The following is a 19,578-nucleotide window of genomic DNA, read 5'->3' on the forward strand; positions in this document are numbered from 1 at the left end:
TGAAGGACCAGGAGGCCCGGTGTGCTGCAGTCCATGGGGTTGTAAAGAGTTGGATACAATTTAGTGACTGAACAACAAACAACACCAACAGCTCAATTGTCTGTCAACAGACAAACCATGTTGGAGTATTTTAACGTGCCATCTAATCAGTATGTTTTCTGACTTGATGTTTTTACGGAAAACCCATTTTTTAAATAGTTTCCCCTCCTTTAGGGGCTATGAGTTCTGCCTTCAGCTGGGCCAATCAAGGAACTGAAAAGTGGTATTCACCCCATTTGGGTGTGTGCCTACCGGTCTTTAGTCTTATCTGAATACAGTTTCAGAGAACAACAAAAAGGTACCACCATAACCTTGAATCGGTGGTTTTATCTTGCTCGGTGTTCTTACCTTTCAGACAGCAGCAGAGAAGAAACGTGCTGCCCTGGCAGCCATCATCACAGCTCATCAGACACAGATCTGTGTGACAGGATGTTAAAACTGAAGTTCTGACTTAAACCCTAAGGTGACAGATTCAATATCAAAGTGAGTTGTGATACAGGAAAAAAAAATGTAGATCTTATAAAAAGATTTGGAGGAGAATGCATTAGAGAACTCTCAATCTCCCCTAATCCCCAAAGGATCTAATAGGATGAAGAATAAGAACATTTGGGGAAAAGTGATTTTGGAGAGGGATTTGGGTTCTGTGAGTCCTCTTTCACATTTTTCCCTACAAGGAAAGGTTAGTAGGGAGCCTGTTCTCATTTCAAGGCTGGATAGAGGAACCTCAATGGAACCCTTCAGACATGGAAAGGGTGATGTGTCAAGTACAACATGAGGTCCCCAGGAGCCTGACCCAGCCTATTCTATCCCACCACCTAGCACAATGGCTTACACAAGCCCATAGTGAGTTCTTAAGGGTTTTTTGGGGGGGAAAAAAAGAATTAAGATTTGTAACATTAATGTTTACAACATTAATAGTATTCAAGTTCAGCTACATTATAAATTAGAAAGGCTTTTGTTTAACAAAATGTAGAATAATTTCATAAGGCATGAATACATCATTTAGATATATTACACATGGCTAGTAAATTTTTTTACATTCTGATTAAGATGTTCAAATATCTAATAAATATTTTAAAAGTTCAATATTAGGAGAAATAGAAAATTACTCTTTAATAAATATGTGAGCCCTTTTTTAGTCTACGTAACTACATAAGAGAATATTAGAAATGCAGACAAAAATATATGTAGAACTATTCTTTATAGTGCTATATAATATTGTATTTATTACAGAAAAAAACTACAAATGTGCTATCAGTAGGGAAATGATTGCACAATTTTGATATATTCCAAAATTCAAAACGTAAAATTTAAATTTGCTTAGGAAACACATTTACATAGAAATTCTACTAGTTCTGAGTTCTAAATGTTTTTATCTCATAACAGTTATTTAAAATTCTGACTTAACTCCCCAATAGACAGTTTTTTAAAAAGTAAAACTATCTACTTACAGTTCAGTGTCTGAAATAGAGAATTTAATGATCTGAACCAGTAGAATTCCAGACCCAGGCTAAGGTGAGTTGCTCTGATCCAGGGCCTGCTCTGTCCCACCTTTTTGTTTTTGATTGGCACCCAGAGCTCAGGACTCAGTGATGATGAAACTTTGTGACTGAAAGTGTTGCCCGAGCAGCACAGAAGTTCTGGGTTAAAGTTCAGCTTTACTAGGATGCTCTTGGATATAAAGTAGACAGATATCAGAGGCTATCTGGACCCCCAAAAAAATTCTCCAACATTTTGGAAGGCTTATATATAAGAGGGATGAAAGTAAGTCTGGCTGAGACAGATGGAGGAAGGCAGTTTCAGGGGTGCCCAGAGCGCAGTCTGAATAGCACTGATTTATTATTATTATTTCCTTGTTTGTATGATTCTCTGCATTTCACAGTATGACTGGTTTGGTAATGCCCATTTGGTATCATAGTGTTTATATAAAGGTAGTGCCTTCAAAACGAGTCAACAGACCACAACAAAATAAAATGGACAAAACAATCTACGGTAAAAAGGAAGTAACTGGAGTTGTTTTCATGATCTGCTGCTGCCGCTGAATCACTTCAATCCTGTCCGACTCTGTGTGACCCCATGGACTGTTGCCCACTAGGCTCCTCTGTCCATGGGATTCTCCAGGCAAGAATACTGGAGTGGGTTGCCATGCCCTCCTCCAGGGGGTCTTCCCAATTTATATCTCCTGCACTGGCAGGCGGGTTCTTTACCATTAGTGCCACTTGGGAAGCCCCGTTTTCATGAGTGTCCACTGATTTTCTTTTGAAGGTGTTTAATAATCCAGAAGTTGCCTCCCTTACACCAAGTTGTCACAGTGGAAAGAATAGAGTCACTAAAAAGTGAGAGTGGCAACAATAAAGTACGGAATATGAACTATTCATTCCATTCAAAAATAAGAAAGTAACATACAAAATGCTCATTAACTAACCAGAATATCAAGAACACTGGTAGCTTTCAAGTGATTGTGTCTTAGGACCCAATGAAGAATAAACAACTCCTTTATTTTCATATTTTTGTTACATGATTGCAACTGTTTAGATGGGTGACATTCAGAATATGCAAAATGCTCTGTGGCTGTTTTTACTTTTTCATTTAGAAATCTGGTTTGTGGTAGATAGTTCAAAACTATAGTCAAGAAAACTCTCTGTGTAAATTTAGTGTAAAAGCTACTGAATAGTCACATGGAAAATCCAGTTAAACATTTCAACTGACTCTGTTGAAGTGAGCATTGAGGAGGCCATCAAACATCAGGGGCAGCATTAATTATCAATCAAAAATCAAAGTATGGAATTACAAAAAGAATGGAAACACTGAATATGTAATTAGAACTTGGGGACAACTCAGTTTGAAATGAAGAAAGCGCTGTGAAAAAGGCTTATGGGTTATTATTACTGCTCAGTGCTATGAATTATATTCTTGGTTGCTGTGATGTGGCATGCCGTTGGCTTGCCATTTTACATTGCCCAGAAATAACTGGAAGTTGTTATTTCTCTTGGATGAAAATATGAGCTGGATTCGAGAAGTAACATCAGCACATGGAAAAACTAAATTTTTCTTATTGTAATGATGATAACATACAAAAGTACTATTCATATGACCAAATCCTAGGTTGCAGGATTTTTTTTTTACCATTTCTTGTCCTCATTTATATGTTTCATTTCCCCCATCTTTCTTCTAGTTGTAGGAATTCTGCTCCAGATGTCTAATTAACCAGGCTATTATGAATGAAATATGAACAAGACAGAAAAACATATTTTCCAATTAAAAAAAAAACATAACTACCATGTGCTCAGACTTTAGTATGAAGGATTAGTGTATCTGGATGCAAGTTACACTTATTCTTGGCACAATGAAACTCCTAGATTCAAAGTGAAAAAATCTTACGTGAGGAGGTTATTGTGGAGATCTGATAGCCCATCCCAAACAATACTATCAGGAATTAATGTGCATTTGGAATGGAAACAGATGTCAGTAACTTCAAGCACAAGAAATGAGAGAACTGTGAATAATTTTAAGTAGAAAAGTAAATGGTTATGAAAAATGTTTCTATTTTTCAGAGCCAAGCTTAATGAATTAATATTTATTTATAATTTCAAAATCCAGAATATGTGAATGGAATCCTCTATGTTAAGAAATATCTCATTGTAATAATCACAGAATGATTTCCTTTTTAGAAAAATGTTTTCCTCAGCTCTCTTGTGGCTCATTTTTCCTTAAAAACAGTATAAAATTTGCCTTATTTTTCTCTCTCATAAACAATGAGGATCTTAATGAACAAAGAAAAATACTTTAAAAATCCACATACTTTAATGTTATTGCTTAGCTAGGTCAAAATTAAATTGTCACATTCAAAAGCATTACAATCAAAGGCATTTTTCTAAGACCATTACATTTTTCTTCACAAAGTGGTAAAGTTCACTAATTCAAATTTTTTGATGTTTTAGAAGAATCGGACTAAACTCTACAAATTCTGTGTGGTTATTTTTTCTTTTACTATGCTATTTTCCTTACTTACCATAAGTGACATTATGAAACAATATTTAAATTCTAGTAATTTTATGTATTTTCCCTCTAAGAAATCAGTAAAAAGGAGTATTTGCAGTTCCTGTTTGCAAAAAAAAGTTAATGTTTCATCCCTTTGTTTTAAATAGTGGACAGCATTAGACAAAATTACTAGCTTTGTTAAAAAATCTGATAATCACTTTAGCAAAAATACAGAATAATATCTTGGGAAAACAAAATACAGACCTAAAATTTTGCATATGAATTGCGTCTTAAATGATCCTTGAAAAGGATGTGATTTGAACTCCTGAATCTACAGGCTGTTTTTCAGTTTTACTGCCTACCGTATATTAATAATATGTCACATGCATAATGCCTTTAGCTTAATAATTATATTTATGAGAGGTGTGATTACAATTTGTATAAATGCGGTTTACACTGGAAGCTTTATGGGGAATCTCTGATGGTTTTTCTTTTCTTTCTTGAATAAGTTTTAATTTCCTTAATATGCTATATAATTAGGACAAATGACAACAACATTTTATAGTTTCATAGCAGATTAGACCATATCATATTGGATGAAAAAAAGGAAAAAATAAGATCTTGTTTTTAAATGACTTAAATGTTAATAGCATTCATTAAAAATAACATCAAGTCAAAATTCATATACAAAGTCATCACCCTTCTTTTTATCTCCACGTCAAAACACTTATGCTTTTTAGGGAGGACAGTACTATTGACAAGTGAATGTAAGACTCCCAGATTACTGTTTGCTTCTATTATGCCAGAGAGGAGAAAAATAGATTTATATAAGTGCCTCACAGTTGTGTTTCAGAGACATATTGAGAGTTTTTTGTTTTTTTGTTTTTCTTCAAGGATAGGTTACAATGATCACGCAGACTTTGAAACTGTTGACTGTGGCACTGGAATTCCTTCTTTTTTAAAGTCACCTAGAAATGACCATGAACTTGCAGTCAGGACATGCTCTTGAAGCTTTATTTCGGTCACCCTCCAGTAGTATTTAGGTAGGACTTACTCTGAACCATTCTTGGGAGGAGTTGGCAGTCCCTGGCTGGGTGGCATTCTATCTACCCTCAGCTCCCACCTCCTCCATGAGCTGTGTCTCCACCCTTATCTATCTCATTGCTACTTTGGTGAAAGTCACTCGGTTGTGTCTGACTCTTTGTGACCCCACGGACTATATAAAGCCCATGGAATTCTCCAGGCCAGAATGAGTGGGTCATCTTTCCCTTCTCTAGGGGATCTTCCCAACCCAGGGGTGGAACCCAGGTCTCCCGCATTGTGGGCAGGTCTCCCGCATTGTGGGCAGGTCTCCCGCATTGTGGGCAGGCCTCCCGCATTGTGGGCAGGCCTCCCGCATTGTGGGCAGGCCTCCCGCATTGTGGGCACTTTGGCAGTAATGATGGAAAGATTAGGGATGTATTTGGTCTGTGGAAGTAGAGCTACTGTTGCCACACTGAGCTGGAATAAGATATATCTGTCTATTTTCACCCTGCGGCAATTACAGTAATGAAGGTTAATAATTCCTGCTGTGTTTGATGTCTTCAAAGGAGGGTTATTTTGTGATTCCAGTGTTCAATACACTCTAATATGAATGCCAATATCCTCCAACATTCCTTTTGATAGTTGAAGATACACTCAAAGCTGTCTAGCTGGGGTTCCCAAATGCCCCAGATGATTGATTGAGGTTCTCAGTTCTGTGGTTGTTGGAATTCTCACATGGCAATGAGGGGGGTTGTTTTTCTATGAAGCTGATATTACTGTATAGCGCAGAACACCCTCCTTGTTCCAGCAGTACTTATTTTACAAATAAAATCTGTGCTTTTTCTTATCTCAGGCTTGGCCTCTTTCTTCATATATTCAGAATATATAAAGAACTCTTACAATTCAGTAATAGAGAAAAAACCTAGTCTTTAAAAAGGCAAAAGGGTTGCACAGACATTTCTCTAAAGAAGGTATACACATGCCCAAGAAGCGCATGGTGAATTGTTTGGTACATTGGCTCAATGTTAAAAAAAGGAAGAATCGAACAGAAATTTTAGTACTGAAAAATACAGTAACTAAAGAGCTCAGTGTGGATTAAACAGCAGGTTAGACAAAGCTGACTAAGATAGGTTAATCGTGATTAACAGTGATTTAATGACCACCTATACTGATCAGTAGCTTTAAGTAAAACAACCACCACAACAATATTTCTGGGGTTTTGGTGCCCAGCTTTAAAATCTTTCATATAAAAACCCTATACTATTTAATGCAGGAACAACTCAAGCAACCGATTATCCTGGTCACAGGATGTCAGAACACTGTTCTGCAGTGGATGAAAACACTATATGAATATGGTATGACTACACACGGGTTGTTTGCCTAAGTGTCTAGTGTGAGAGGCATTACAAGACTGCCTCAAAGGAACAAAACAAAGAAGTTAAGTAAGAAATGGATGAGATTTTTTTCTCTGGTAATTGTTGCATCTGGGACCATCTCAGTGCCTGTTTCAGTTGGGTGTTCCCTCTTTTTACTGTAAATCACATTTTATACCTATTTGTGAGTCATGTACTTTTTAGTTACTTGCTGTACATTGTGTGTAAAGTAGGGACTGAAATAAACATTTACACCTAGTAAAAACAAAAAAGAGAGATGGATGAGATTTTTGAAATAAAGCACCAGACCTTGTTTTTAATAATGTGTTTTTTGGTAGTAGATATCTTACCTTCTAGCTTTTTAATTTTTGTGTGTCAAATACATCTCAGAAATCTACTTGAATGCTCAGTTTTCAGCTTGATATATACATGGTATTTATGAAAAATCTGAAGCTTCCTCATCGGTCCCCTTCTAATAATAAATATAAAAGTAGAAATCTTATTGAAACATCAGCACTTAGGAATCCAGAGACCTTACACACAAAAGGAAAGCCAAATATTTATGGTAGGTAGTCACCATTATAAACAGATTCATAGCAGCAAATCAAATGTACCATTAAATCATTCTGAAATGAAAGTAAGCATCCTGTAAAAATATGAGAGAAGTACACAGAACAGAAATTTAGTTCATTTTACGTGGCTATTTGAAGTAGGTGTTCTTTGAATTTAATGTTTCTACTTAATATTAAAGTTGAAATTTTAGTTCACAGTGAAAACAACTACTCTGTAGGATTCTACAGTTCTTTCCATTTTTCACAAAGTAGCCAGTCTGTCATTATTCCCTAAGCTCCAAATTGAGGGGAAGTACGTATTTAATACCTCATAAAATAGGTAAAATTCCTCATTCTAATATTTTAACCTAGGGAGAACTGAAAACATAAAACTGATCCATTGCAAAAGACTTCTTATCTAACTTTACTAAAAAGGAATACTCAAAATAATAGTAACACCAAAACCAGCAAAAAATACACAAACGTGCACGTTAAAGTGGCCCTTCTGCTAACACGAAAGCTTGTTTTTCAAGGTACTTTTTCAATTGTTCTTTTTCTTTAAGGAATTTCCTAAAAGTCAGTTGCCTTCGACAGTAGAGTGCTTCTCTCCCACTCTGGGTACCTCTCATGGCCAGCTAGAGAATTTGACTAAAGTCCTAGGAAAACCGATGGCTTTATGTTTCTTATTCTGAAAGCCTACTGAACATGGTTACCATAAAAACACATACACATCTCAATAGAAACATAATGGCCACATCTATAAACACGGGAGTACTGAAGAAAGACTAAGGAACTGTATAGAGAGTGGCAGCAAGTTTTACAAATTATAAGGTGACCACACACTAAAACATTTACATTTCAAGGGAGAAATAGCAGATACCAACAGTGATTATTCTAAAGTAAAAGATGAACACAGAATAAATGTTATAGTAAAAAGAACACTCTAAAGGTCATTAAAAGGTGCTCTAAAAACTGATGTAAGCATAAATACCATACAAAAGGAATTCACCTCCCTTTCTATTTCTTTCTCATATATCAGCCCCACACCTATTTCCAGTGTTCAGAAAGCCAGTGCTCCAACGTTTCCCAAATCTTCAAGCTAAAACTCTCAAGAGGTGTTGATCTTTTCCCTTAATAAGAATGTGGTAAAATCAGATGGTTTGGCTTCTACTTGAATTCTGCATTTCAACTTTCTCTATTCATTGTGGAAAGGGAGAGACCCATGTCACTGCAGTCTGCCCAGTGGCATGCATATTGGACCCTATTTTTTCAACGTACCATAAAATAGCACTGAGTAGTATGTCATTGGTTCTTCCCCTTTCCAATAAATACAGCACTAACATGTAGCATGTCATTGCATTTCACTGCTTACACGCCTTCCTCTTTTGCTAGACTGTGCGATAGTTAAAGACAGAGAATATATTTTCATTGCTCTCTAAGTCTGTTTCATCTAGCATAACACATGGCACATCATAGGTGTTCAATAAATATTTACTCCATCAAAAGTAATCTAGACATTCTTGCAATGGAACATATCTACTATGTTTTAAATTCAAGTATTCTCTTTTGAGTTTTATTTCAAATTTGCCTTTTATTTTAAAGGCAGGCAAAAAGAGCAATCCAAACTCATTTCTCTGTGTTAAGCTAACATGGACATTTAAAAAAAAATAATACGACACTATGATTTTCACTAAACTAGGAAAGGTTATTTTGGAGCCTGGGACTTTAGATATTTGAAGTAGTAATTACTTCCTCCATAAATGTTACCTTTAGAGTCAAATACTGCTTTCCTGTTGCAGTTCAACTTTTTTACTTAAAGGAAAATGTCTTTTATTCACAATTCACCATACTATACTACTATATGTGGTAATTCTTCTTTTCATTTGTTTTTGTAGCATTGCAAAGTCCACTAAACATCATAATAATGACAGTAGTTTACACTTTTTCAGTTTTTTTTCTGTGCCAAGCATTTTACCAAGCACTTGACATACCCACACAAAACTTATCATATGTGTGAAATTATATACCTATCTCTACCCTTTAATCTATCCATCTATCTGTTTATGTACCTACCTATCCATCCATCCATCCATCCATTAATTTTCCCATTGGTAAGCCTTGTAGTCCGGAGAAGGCAATGGCACCCCACTCCAGTACTCTTGCCTGGAAAATCCCATGGGCTGCAAAGCCTGGTAGGCTGCAGACCATGGGGTAGCTAAGAGTCGGATATGACTGAGCGACTTCACTTTTTTCACTTTTCACTTTCATGCATTGGAGAAGGAAATGGTAACCCACTCCAGTGTTCTTGCCTGGAGAATCCCAGGGACGGGGGAGCCTGGTGGGCTGCCGTCTTTGGGGTCGCACAGAGTTGGACACGACTGAAGCGACATAATAGCAGCAGCAGCAGCAAGCCTTGTAGTCAAAATAATAATACAGGGAAAATCATGTGAAGATTTTCATTCTTATTTCTTTAAAGTTCTGAGTATCCAGCAACAAAATTTAATACCATATTTTGCATAATTTTAGAACAATGACCCATTTTAGGAAAGTACTTGTATAATCATCTATAAAACAAAAAAAATAACATTTGTTGGGTTATAGTTAAACATTTCAAGTCACTACAACTAAGAATCCAAGAGTATTTCTTCTAAATTGAATAGATGAGATATCAACTCTTACATGATGATCATCAACACTTCATGCTGAAACTGTTATCATATATAACTTACCATAGACTTGGGTTTGGTTCCAGAATTGGCCACTGGGGTGGAGGACTGTGGGTCAGTGGACTCAGTGTTAGAAGACAAATTTACTTGTGTCTGATTTATCGAAGTGGTATCTGTTCCACTCTCAGGTCCTGATTCCAGATCCTATTAAAAAATTAATTGATATGAAGGATATATCCACACTCTCTACATGCCTTTCTCCCTGCCTCCCACACATTTTCACCTCCTCCTCCTCCCAACACACACAGACACACCACATAGTTATGACAACCAACACTGGCCTGTCACACATAACCATGCACTATTTTGTATTAATGACTGTACTCTTTAGAGGGTCTCACTTTAGAATGTAAATACTGAAAAGAGGTAATACACTCCTTTAGTAACTTAACAGCCAACTGTGCATTGGAAAGGGCAGTAGTGGTAGCTAGCTGCTGCTGCTGCTAAGTTGCTTCAGTCGTGTCTGACTCTGTGCGACCCCATAGACGGCAGCCCACCAGGCTCCCCCGTCCCTGGGATTCTCCAGGCAAGAACACTGGAGTGGGTTGCCATTTCCTTCTCCAGTGAATGAAAGGGAAAAGTGAAAGTGAAGTCGCTTTGTCGTGTCCAACTCTTCGCAACCCCATGGTCTGCAGCCTACCAGGCTCCTCCGTCCATGGGATTTTCCAGGCAAGAGTACTGGAGCGGGGTGCCATTGCCTTCTCCAGGTAGCTAGCTAGGACACTGCAATAAGTCGGCAGATATTAATATAAGCCCACAGACAACCCTGGCTCATTGTATGACCCTGAGTAACTCACTTTACATTCCTCATGCAATGGAGTTATGGGTGTCAAATGAAAAGATAGTTCTCATTTCTTCTCACCTCACTCTCTTCTATGTTCCCATTAAATCTCCATGGTGACACCTACCATCATGGCCTGGAATCATTTAGCTCAAGGGTATGTCTATCTAATGAACTAAAAGCTATTTAAGGGCAGAATTACACTTTGTCATATGTAATTCAATTCCCACATTTGAAAATGAGTATAATAATCGCAGGCACTCATAGAGGCTTATGAAGATTAAGCAAGATAATGCAAATTGTATGCAAAAAGCACATATTCAATTTCATTAAATGCTAGGCATTACTGTAAATAATGTTATTATTAATATCATTATGTTTTCTGAGCAACTAGTACACAATATGTGGATAAGACATGCCTGTTCAATGAACGCAGTTACTCAGTAATCGCTCCAAAGATTGTGCCTTTAATTTACTAAATGCTATCTGCATGTTATACAGTAGCCTGAGAACACAAAGGAAAGGCAAGGATGAGGAGAATGCAAAGGGTGGTGGGTGGGCGGGAAGTGAAGGTATACATCACTTAATAATTTTATCCTGAGAAAATTATGATTTAAATACCTTTGTGTCTACTCTTTATACATCTCAACTGTACCATGGCCCACATGCTTACACATCATCTGCCCTGTACCCCGACTCTCTGGTCTCATGTTCCACCATTCTCTTGTTTCTGTTTGCTTCCGCTATACTTGCTGTTTGTCAGTCCTTCTAGCACACCAAGGTGGTTCCTATAGCAACTGTGCCCTTTCTAATCCCTTGCCCAAGTATTTCCCTTTGCCGGCCCTTGTCACTCAGCTCTCAGTTTGAATATCACTTCTTCAGAGAAGCATCCTTTGACATTCCAAGCTCAAATAGTTTCTTCCCTCCGACCTCCATAGCATATCATTCTCTGTTTTACAATCTTATCACCTTATTTATTTACCATATATCAATTTTATCCATCAACCATCTTTACCTATGTATGTATCATCTATCCACCTTTCATTCATTTCTATATCTAATCCTTTTATGTCTCCCTTTATTGGGAATCTATGTATCACCAGAGTAGGGGTTTCACCTGTCTTGTTCACTGATACATTCACCAGGCTTATAGTAGTACCTGGCACTTAGAATATGCTCATAAATATTGTTGTATGAAAGAATAACTAGACTGACAACATTAATATTTAACCAAGGGCTTCCCTTGTGGCTCAGCTGGTAAAGAATCTGCCTGCAATGCAGGAGACTTGGGTTCAATCCCTGGGTTGGGAAGATCCCCTGGAGAAGGGAAGGCTACCCACTCCAGTATCCTGGCCTGGAGAATTCCATGGACTGTATAGTCCATGGGTTCGCAAAGAGTCAGACACAACTGAGCGACTTGCACTTTCAAGGAGGCACAGCATCTCTACATTAGAAACTATAAGATATTGATGAAAGAAATTGAAGAAGACACAAATAATTGAAAAGCCATCTCATGCTCCTGAATTGGAAAAAATAAAATTGTGAAAAATATCATGCTACCCAAAGTGATGTATAGATTCAGTGCAATCCCTGTCAGAATGCCAATGACATTTTTCATAGAAAAGGAAAAAATAAAGCCTAAAATTTGGATGGAACCACAAAAGACTGTGGATAGCCAAAGCAATCTTCAAAAATAATAAAAAAGCTGGAGGCATCACATTCTCCTATTTCAAATTTTAGTACTATAGTAATCAAAACAGTATGGTACTGGCACAGAAACAGACACAGAGATCAGTGGAAGAGCATAGAGAGCCTAGAAATAAAAGCAGGCATGTACAGTCAACTAACATTAGACAGTGGGGTTAAGAATACTCAATGGGGAAAAGCAGTCTTTTCAATAAATGATGTTGGGAAAATCAGATATTCACATGCAAATAAATTAAATCGGACCCCTGTCTTATACCCCTCACAAAATTTAACTTCAAGTGAATTAAAGATGTCAATGTAAGATCTGAAACTGTAAAACTCCTATAAGAAAGCATAGAGAAAATGCTTCTTGACACTGGTCTTGGCAACAATTTTCTTGGGTATTACACCAAGAGCACAAGCAATAGAAGCAAAAGTAAACAAACGGGACTGTATCTAACTATACGGCTTCTGCACAGCAAAGCAAACAACAGAGTGAAGATGTAGCCGATAGGATTAGGAGAAAATATCTCAAACCTAATACTGGATAAGGGGTTAACATACAAAATATATCAGGAACTTATACAACTTACTAGCAAAAAACAAATCTGACTAAAAAATGAGCAGAGTGCGAGTAGACATTTTTCCAAAGACATACAAATAGGCGACAGGTACACAAAATGATGCTCAACGTCACTAATTATCAGGGAAATGCAAATTAAAACCACGGTGAGACATCACCTCACACCTGTCAGAATGGGTATCATAAAAAAGACAAGAGATAATGAGTGCTGACGAGAACGTGGAAAAAAAGGGAATTCTAGTACACTTTTGGTGGGAATATAAATGAAGATAGTTACTATGGAAAACAGTATGGAGGTTCCTCACAAAGTTAAAAATAGAACTACATATAATCCAGCAATTCCATGTTTGGGTATACATCCAAAGGAAATGAAATCACTGTCTTGAAGACACATCTGCATCCTTCTGTTAATTGTTATATTATTCACAAAAGCCAAGACATGGAAACAACCAAAGTGTCTATTGATGGATAAATGGATACAGAACATGTGAGATACACATATACAAATACACACACATATACACACACAGTGGAATACTGTTTATCTACAGAAAAGAAGGAAATTCTGCCTCTTCTGACAACATTGCTGCTGCTGCTGCTAAATCTCTTCAGTCATGTTCGACTCTGTGCGACCTCATAGATGGCAGCCCACCAGGCTTCCCCGTCCCTGGGATTCTCCAGGCAAGAACACTGGAGTGGGTTGCCATTTCCTTCTCCAATGCACGAAAGTGAAAAGTGAAAGTGAAGTTGCTCAGTCGTATCCGACTCCTAGCGACCCCATGGACTGCAGCCTACCAGGCTTCGCAGCCCATGGGATTTTCCAGGCAAGAGTACTGGAGGTGGGTGCCATTGCCTTCTCCTCTGACAACATGGAAGGACCTAAAAAGCATTACGTGAAATGGAATAAGAGAGACACAAATACTGTTTAAATCTCACTTGTATGTGAAATCTAAAATAGGGCAAAACAGAAACAAGGTAGAGGGGTGGTTGCCAGGGGCTGGGAGATGGGGAAAATGGGGACATTGGGTCAGAGGGTACAAGTTTCCAGTTATAAAATGTTTAAGTTCTGGGGATCTAATCTTCACTTTCGTGACAGTATTAACATCACTCTATTATATACTTGAAAGTTGCTAAGAGATTAGATATTAAGTGTTCTTACCACATACATATACACAGGCACACAATTGTAATTATACTAGTTAATGGACGTGTTAACTAACCTTATTTGGTTATTATTTTGCAGAATACTGTAACAAATCAAAAACTGTAACAAATCATTACATCATACACCTTAAATGTTGTTATATGTCAACTATATCTCAATAAAGCCCCAAATAGAAATTTAAAAGGTGGAAAACAAAGAAGGTGTATAAAATACATACAAAAGAATAATAAATATGAAACAATACAACAGTATTTAAGTATGTGTGTGTATATATAACCCTAACTAAATTTCTCATTCCCGAGTGATTTCAGATTAAGGGATACATATTCTTTTCTTTTTTTTTTTTGCATGGGAAAGACATTTGACATTTTACCATAAGAGAAAAATAATGTATTAAAATTTCATATTGAACCAACATTAAATGGATAATCATAAGTAATTTATAAACATCAAATGCATAATCTTAAATAGCAGGTAGTTTTTAAGCCATTTCTATTTGACATTTATGTTAATCAGAAACCATTTGCATTACTTTTCCTTCCTGTTTATGAATTAATTAGGTAAATAAGAGGGTAACCTTGCACCTTTCTAACAATATAATAATTCTGAGGTAAAATAATAAATATTTTAAAAATCCATCACTAATTGTGCTTTTACCATTTATAGACAATACTGTACTGTTCCATGTTCACAAACTCTTTGGAAGATATTATTATTATCACCTGATGGATGATGAAGCCAAGGCTTAAAGCAAGTAACTTGACTAAATTCACAGTCTGCGGCAGGGCTGACATTAAAACTCAGATCTGTCCGACCCTCACTTGTCCAGCTCTATCAAGGCAGCCTTCATAAATGTTAGCTCTACCCTTATGAACCTATTTGCAGGGCAGGAAGAGAGACACAGACACCGAACAGACATGTGGACATGGTGGGGAGGTGGGTGGGATGAACTGGGAGACTGGAGTTGACATATATACACTACCATTCATAAGCGAGAGAGCCGGGGGAAGCTGCTGTGTCGCACAGGAGCTCAACTTGGTGCTTTGTGGTCACCTAAATGGGTAGGGCTGGGATGGGGTTTGGGAGGGAGGTCCAAGAGGGAGGTATACAAGTGTACATATAGCTGATTCACTTTGTTGTACAGCAGAAACTATACTCCAATTAAAAAAACCCTTATTTTATTTTTAAAGCCATTCTTTAAGACTCCAGCTCATATTATTTTTTACCACTCCCTTTATTATAGAGAATCTGCCTGCAATGTGGGAGACCTGGGTTTGATCCCTGGGTTGGGAAGATCTCCTGGAGGAGGGTATGGCAACCCACACCAGGATTCTTGCCTGGAGAATCCCTATGGAGAGAGGAGCCCGGCAGGCTACAGTCCACAGGGTTGCAAAGAGTCGGACACGACTGAGTGACTAAGCACACAGCACATTATATGTAGAACTCACTCTAACCTTTTCTTATAAATAATTTCAAACTGAGGTCACTGTTTCATTGTATGTCTTCCCCTCCGTCCTAAACTGTAGATTCACAGTGGAGTATGAGGGTGTGTCAGAGGAGGCTTCTCCTCTGAATCTGGGACAGAGCTCCTTGATGGACAGTCAAAGTCATAATCATCTGTTACAACCCACTTATTCCATGGCACAATTATCAAATGGAATGGAAATCACATGTGGAAAAATTTTTGATGATGAGAGAATGTTAAAATTAGCTTTAAATACCAAGGAACAGAAATAAAGAAAAAGGGATGACTTAGAAAAACACAGAGACCAAAAAGAAATTTTGAGGGATTCAGGCTATGTCTTATTCATCTTTAGCCCAGTGTCTGGTGTGAGTGAAGACATGGGAGAAGGAAAATGAATTAACAAATACCAAATACATAGTCTGTATCAGATCTTTAAATGCATTTACATATCTTCTTTCATTAACTCCTCCCAATAAGCCATTAAGTAGGAAACAATCTCTCCTGCTTTTACGTGAACTTGAAGTTGAGAAATTAAATACTTTTCTTATGTTCTCAGACATTCAGTTGCAGAGCTGGCATCTGAACCCAGGCCTGCATACTCTAAAGGTTATGTTTCTATTGTATTATTGGGCTTATTTCAATTATCTGCTGAACTAAAAACTCAGAAACACATTTTTATTTACAGAATCAACCACTGCTCAGCGAGGATGGTGATGGTCCATGAGACAGTGCATGTGATATAAAATCCAGTTTACACTTGAAATGGAGGGAGAAGAAATAGATGTAGGCAAATCCTAATCATCACCCACCTTAGCTCTTGTTTTGTATTGTCTTTACCTTTCAACGAAGAACCACATGTAGCAGGTAAGGGCTGTTTTGCTCTCTGAGCTGCAGACAATAATGTGGAGTTTTATTTAGCAGAAATCTGTGCTGTGCTTTTTTCCCCTAAATATCTAGTACTGAGGAAAGGTCAATATAGAAGGAAAAGAAGAACCATTAAAGAGATAGGGAGAGATTAGCAATTCATAATAGAAAACTTTAAAAGAGAAAATGTATCCCACATGTACATTAATGGCAAAAAAATACTGAGAAGCCTCTCCTATTGAAAAACAGGGCTTTACATTTACTGAAAATGATGAAAATGAGCACAAAGTGAAATGGTGAAAATAAGCATGAAGCTTCTCTACACCTTTCATCTGTAAACAAGGTTAAAACACCCTTCTTATTGGTCTTCAGGAGGCTACTTTGGTTGTGTTTCCTTCACTTGGATGCCTGTCCTACTGAAGTATGTGTGAGACCCTATGGCACCAGGAGAGGAGTAAGTGATTCTGTCTGGGAAGACATATGGAGATTTAGGGAAGACTTCACTGTAAAGAAAACATCTGAGATGAATCCTGAAGGATAAGGAAAAATTATCCCGAAGGTTACAAACAAGGAGAAAAATGTCATTTCTACTGGCTTTCTAGGTCTAGACTGAAGTATTTAATGTCATATTTTTTTCATTTTTAAATTAAAATTGTTTTTTACTCAAGGTATCAGATTCCCATAATAGTCAGCTATGAAAAGAAGTATGGGATAGTGGTTGAATGACATGGCTCTTGTACATACAATTACTAACTTTTCTATTCTTTTTACTCCGAACAATGTTATAAGGAAGGAATGTGTTAGCATACGTAATGCAAGCTATGTAATGCATTCATATATACTAAGGTTAGCTACTAATTTAACTTGCTTATTTTCTGTGAAATATTCTGTAAAACAGTCATAATAAGTCTTGAATAACTTCATAATCAATAGTAGAACTATACAAAATAATTTGATACAGAATAGTTCTATTTTGGTAGGTTCTCAAAAGGGGTCCATGGCTTAATTATAAGTAAATTCTACCATCACGTTTGCTAGATATGCAAAAACTAAGCTATTTAATATGAACATAATATTAAATATGTGAAGTGTATAGACATTTTGGCATCTATGTCTTCTAAATTTTATCTTCGGTGTTAGACTCTCAAAAGAGATGAAATTAATGAAATTAATGCACAGTAGAATAAAGTTTTCACCTCTGTCCTATTCATTATGTTTCACTGAGTGAATTTTAGAGTGTTCTCAAGTTGATTTCAGGTAAATTCTTTCTTGTAATCTGCTGAGTTAGTTCAATCAGCATTCATTCCTCCATCCATCCACGTGCCTACCCATCCACCCATCTACTTGCCCACTCATCCACCCACTCATCCATCCATCCAATCATTCATCCATTCATCCACAGATATTTATTAACCATCTTCTATATCCAGTGTAAATTTGTGGGATACTGGAAATAAAATACTAAACAAGATAAACAGAGCATCGCTAATGGTGTTTACAGCATATCAGAGAAGACTGACAATGAGGGAAACAACAGCAATGAAGAGAACTTGATCACTAGGAAGCAAAGTAACTTCCCAAAGTGACCCTCTTTCCTGTCTAATAATAACCATTTTCTTTTGAATCACACACATCTCTTATGGACTCTGTGTGAGGCCTAGAATGATTTGAGTGATCTTTATGGAACACTATAAGGGTCGCAAGAGGGTAGACTGGGCCATCCAAGATGTTTCATTCTCAAGAGGGCCTCTATAGGTGCAGGGACACATTCACACGTGGGAAGCGGGAGGTGGGAAGCTCACAGGGACTTGCCGCCGCAGGCTGGTTGGTGTGCTGGACGGAGAGGAGCTGGAGCTGAGGGCATTCTCAATGTCCTGATCAAGCTGGTCCAGTTTCATGATCAGCAGCACCATCGAGTCTAGTCGTGCCCTATCCCGATCTTCTCTTATTTCCTGAGGAACAGAACATGCCATTACTGAAAAAACATGCCAAAATGTTTTTATTCTTGGAAAGAATAAAAAGTTCCCTGTTCTTCAATGGGACACAAAGGACACAATAATATGCAGTCTTCTATTTAAGGGGGCAGGAACGTTCTATTCTGTACCATCAGTGGACTCTGCACTGGGAAAATACTGACCTCCTGCCAAGAAGGCATTTTTACAGGAATATTAAATACATATTTTCTAGAGCAAGGCAAAATGAAAAAGAGGCTTAACATCAATGATACTGATACATTCATTATTTTCAGATTAATTATTCTTGGGAAAAGTTGTATATTTTCTTTTGTCAAATCAGTTATACACACAAATCATTTATAACATACTAATAATTGTTTTCAGGTTAGACATTTAAGGATGCATACAAGATAATATTTTTGGATGACTATTTCTGAGTATAGTAAAAAAAAAACAGGAAAAGAATCAAACAAGGCAGAAATTTTTGTTTGTTTTGTTTTTTGCGTGAGGCCACTTACTTACTGCTTTTTCAAGCTATGTTATTGCCTATATTCATTTCCTTTTTTTAAATTTTATTTTTCTTTTTAATATAAATTTATTTAATTGGAGGCTAATTACTTTGCAATATTATAGTGCTTAATAAGCCAATATCATTTTCAACCTTCTTTCACACACTTTTGGAAAAAAAAAGCCTCTACAATCACATGAATTGTGGTTACTTACTTTGAATTCTCTATAACATAAACATATATTTATGGAAATACTTTTTCTTATAAAAATAGTTAAGCTTCTCACTGACCATACAGAGTTATTTGCACATGACTGTTTACTATTCTTGTGTGTTCAAGTCATTAGTATTAGGAAACTTTAAAATGTTCTGTAATGTGCAAAGTATCAGGGTTGGGCAGAATAAGGGTAAACGAAATTAAAAAAAAAACAAAACATGAAAGCACTGTAAGTTTCCTTAGAAGCAAGATCTACTGAGAGGTGTCATGGACTCAGGACCAGCGCTTTTGAGGTAAATTGTCATTTGTGACACATGTTGCCATTTTCTCATCTGTCTAAGATATCTACCTGGGTGAAATCAGCTTTGAAAGGACCATCAGCAGTGACCTCAAAGGGAAACTCTACTGTGATGAAAGCCTGAAGAGTGGGTACAAGGGAGTAGTTAGGAGGTTTTGCTAAGGGGATGGATGAGTAGTGGCATGAATGAGGTGACTGCTTGAATCAGATCTTTGATTTTGTTTTTGGACTTTTTCTTTTAATCACCCTTAATTCCCTAATCACCATTAGGGCAGACCCCAAAGAACAAGGTCTAGGGTAATTGCATGGAGTCATCTAATGCCATAGTGGTCTCTGTGCTTCAAACAGGTAAAGCAGACTGTT

The 19,578-nt window shown here is 37.1% G+C and overlaps 1 protein-coding gene across 10 annotated transcripts in view; it reads right to left on the reverse strand.

Moving 5' to 3' along the window:
- Positions 1–19,578, reverse strand: part of DLC1 (DLC1 Rho GTPase activating protein) — a 434,550-nt gene that overhangs the window by 298,231 nt on the left and 116,741 nt on the right. For all 10 annotated transcript variants that reach the window (XM_055567228.1, XM_055567227.1, XM_055567229.1 and 7 more), the window contains 2 exons: positions 18,040–18,189; positions 9,697–9,837 (listed from right to left, as the gene is read on the reverse strand). In XM_055567228.1, coding sequence (XP_055423203.1) covers positions 9,697–9,837; positions 18,040–18,189 — 291 coding nt within the window. The remainder of the gene's footprint in view (positions 1–9,696; positions 9,838–18,039; positions 18,190–19,578) is intronic.

This window comes from Bubalus kerabau, chromosome 2 (assembly GCF_029407905.1).
Source record: "Bubalus kerabau isolate K-KA32 ecotype Philippines breed swamp buffalo chromosome 2, PCC_UOA_SB_1v2, whole genome shotgun sequence".
Classification (NCBI taxonomy): domain Eukaryota; kingdom Metazoa; phylum Chordata; class Mammalia; order Artiodactyla; family Bovidae; genus Bubalus; species Bubalus kerabau.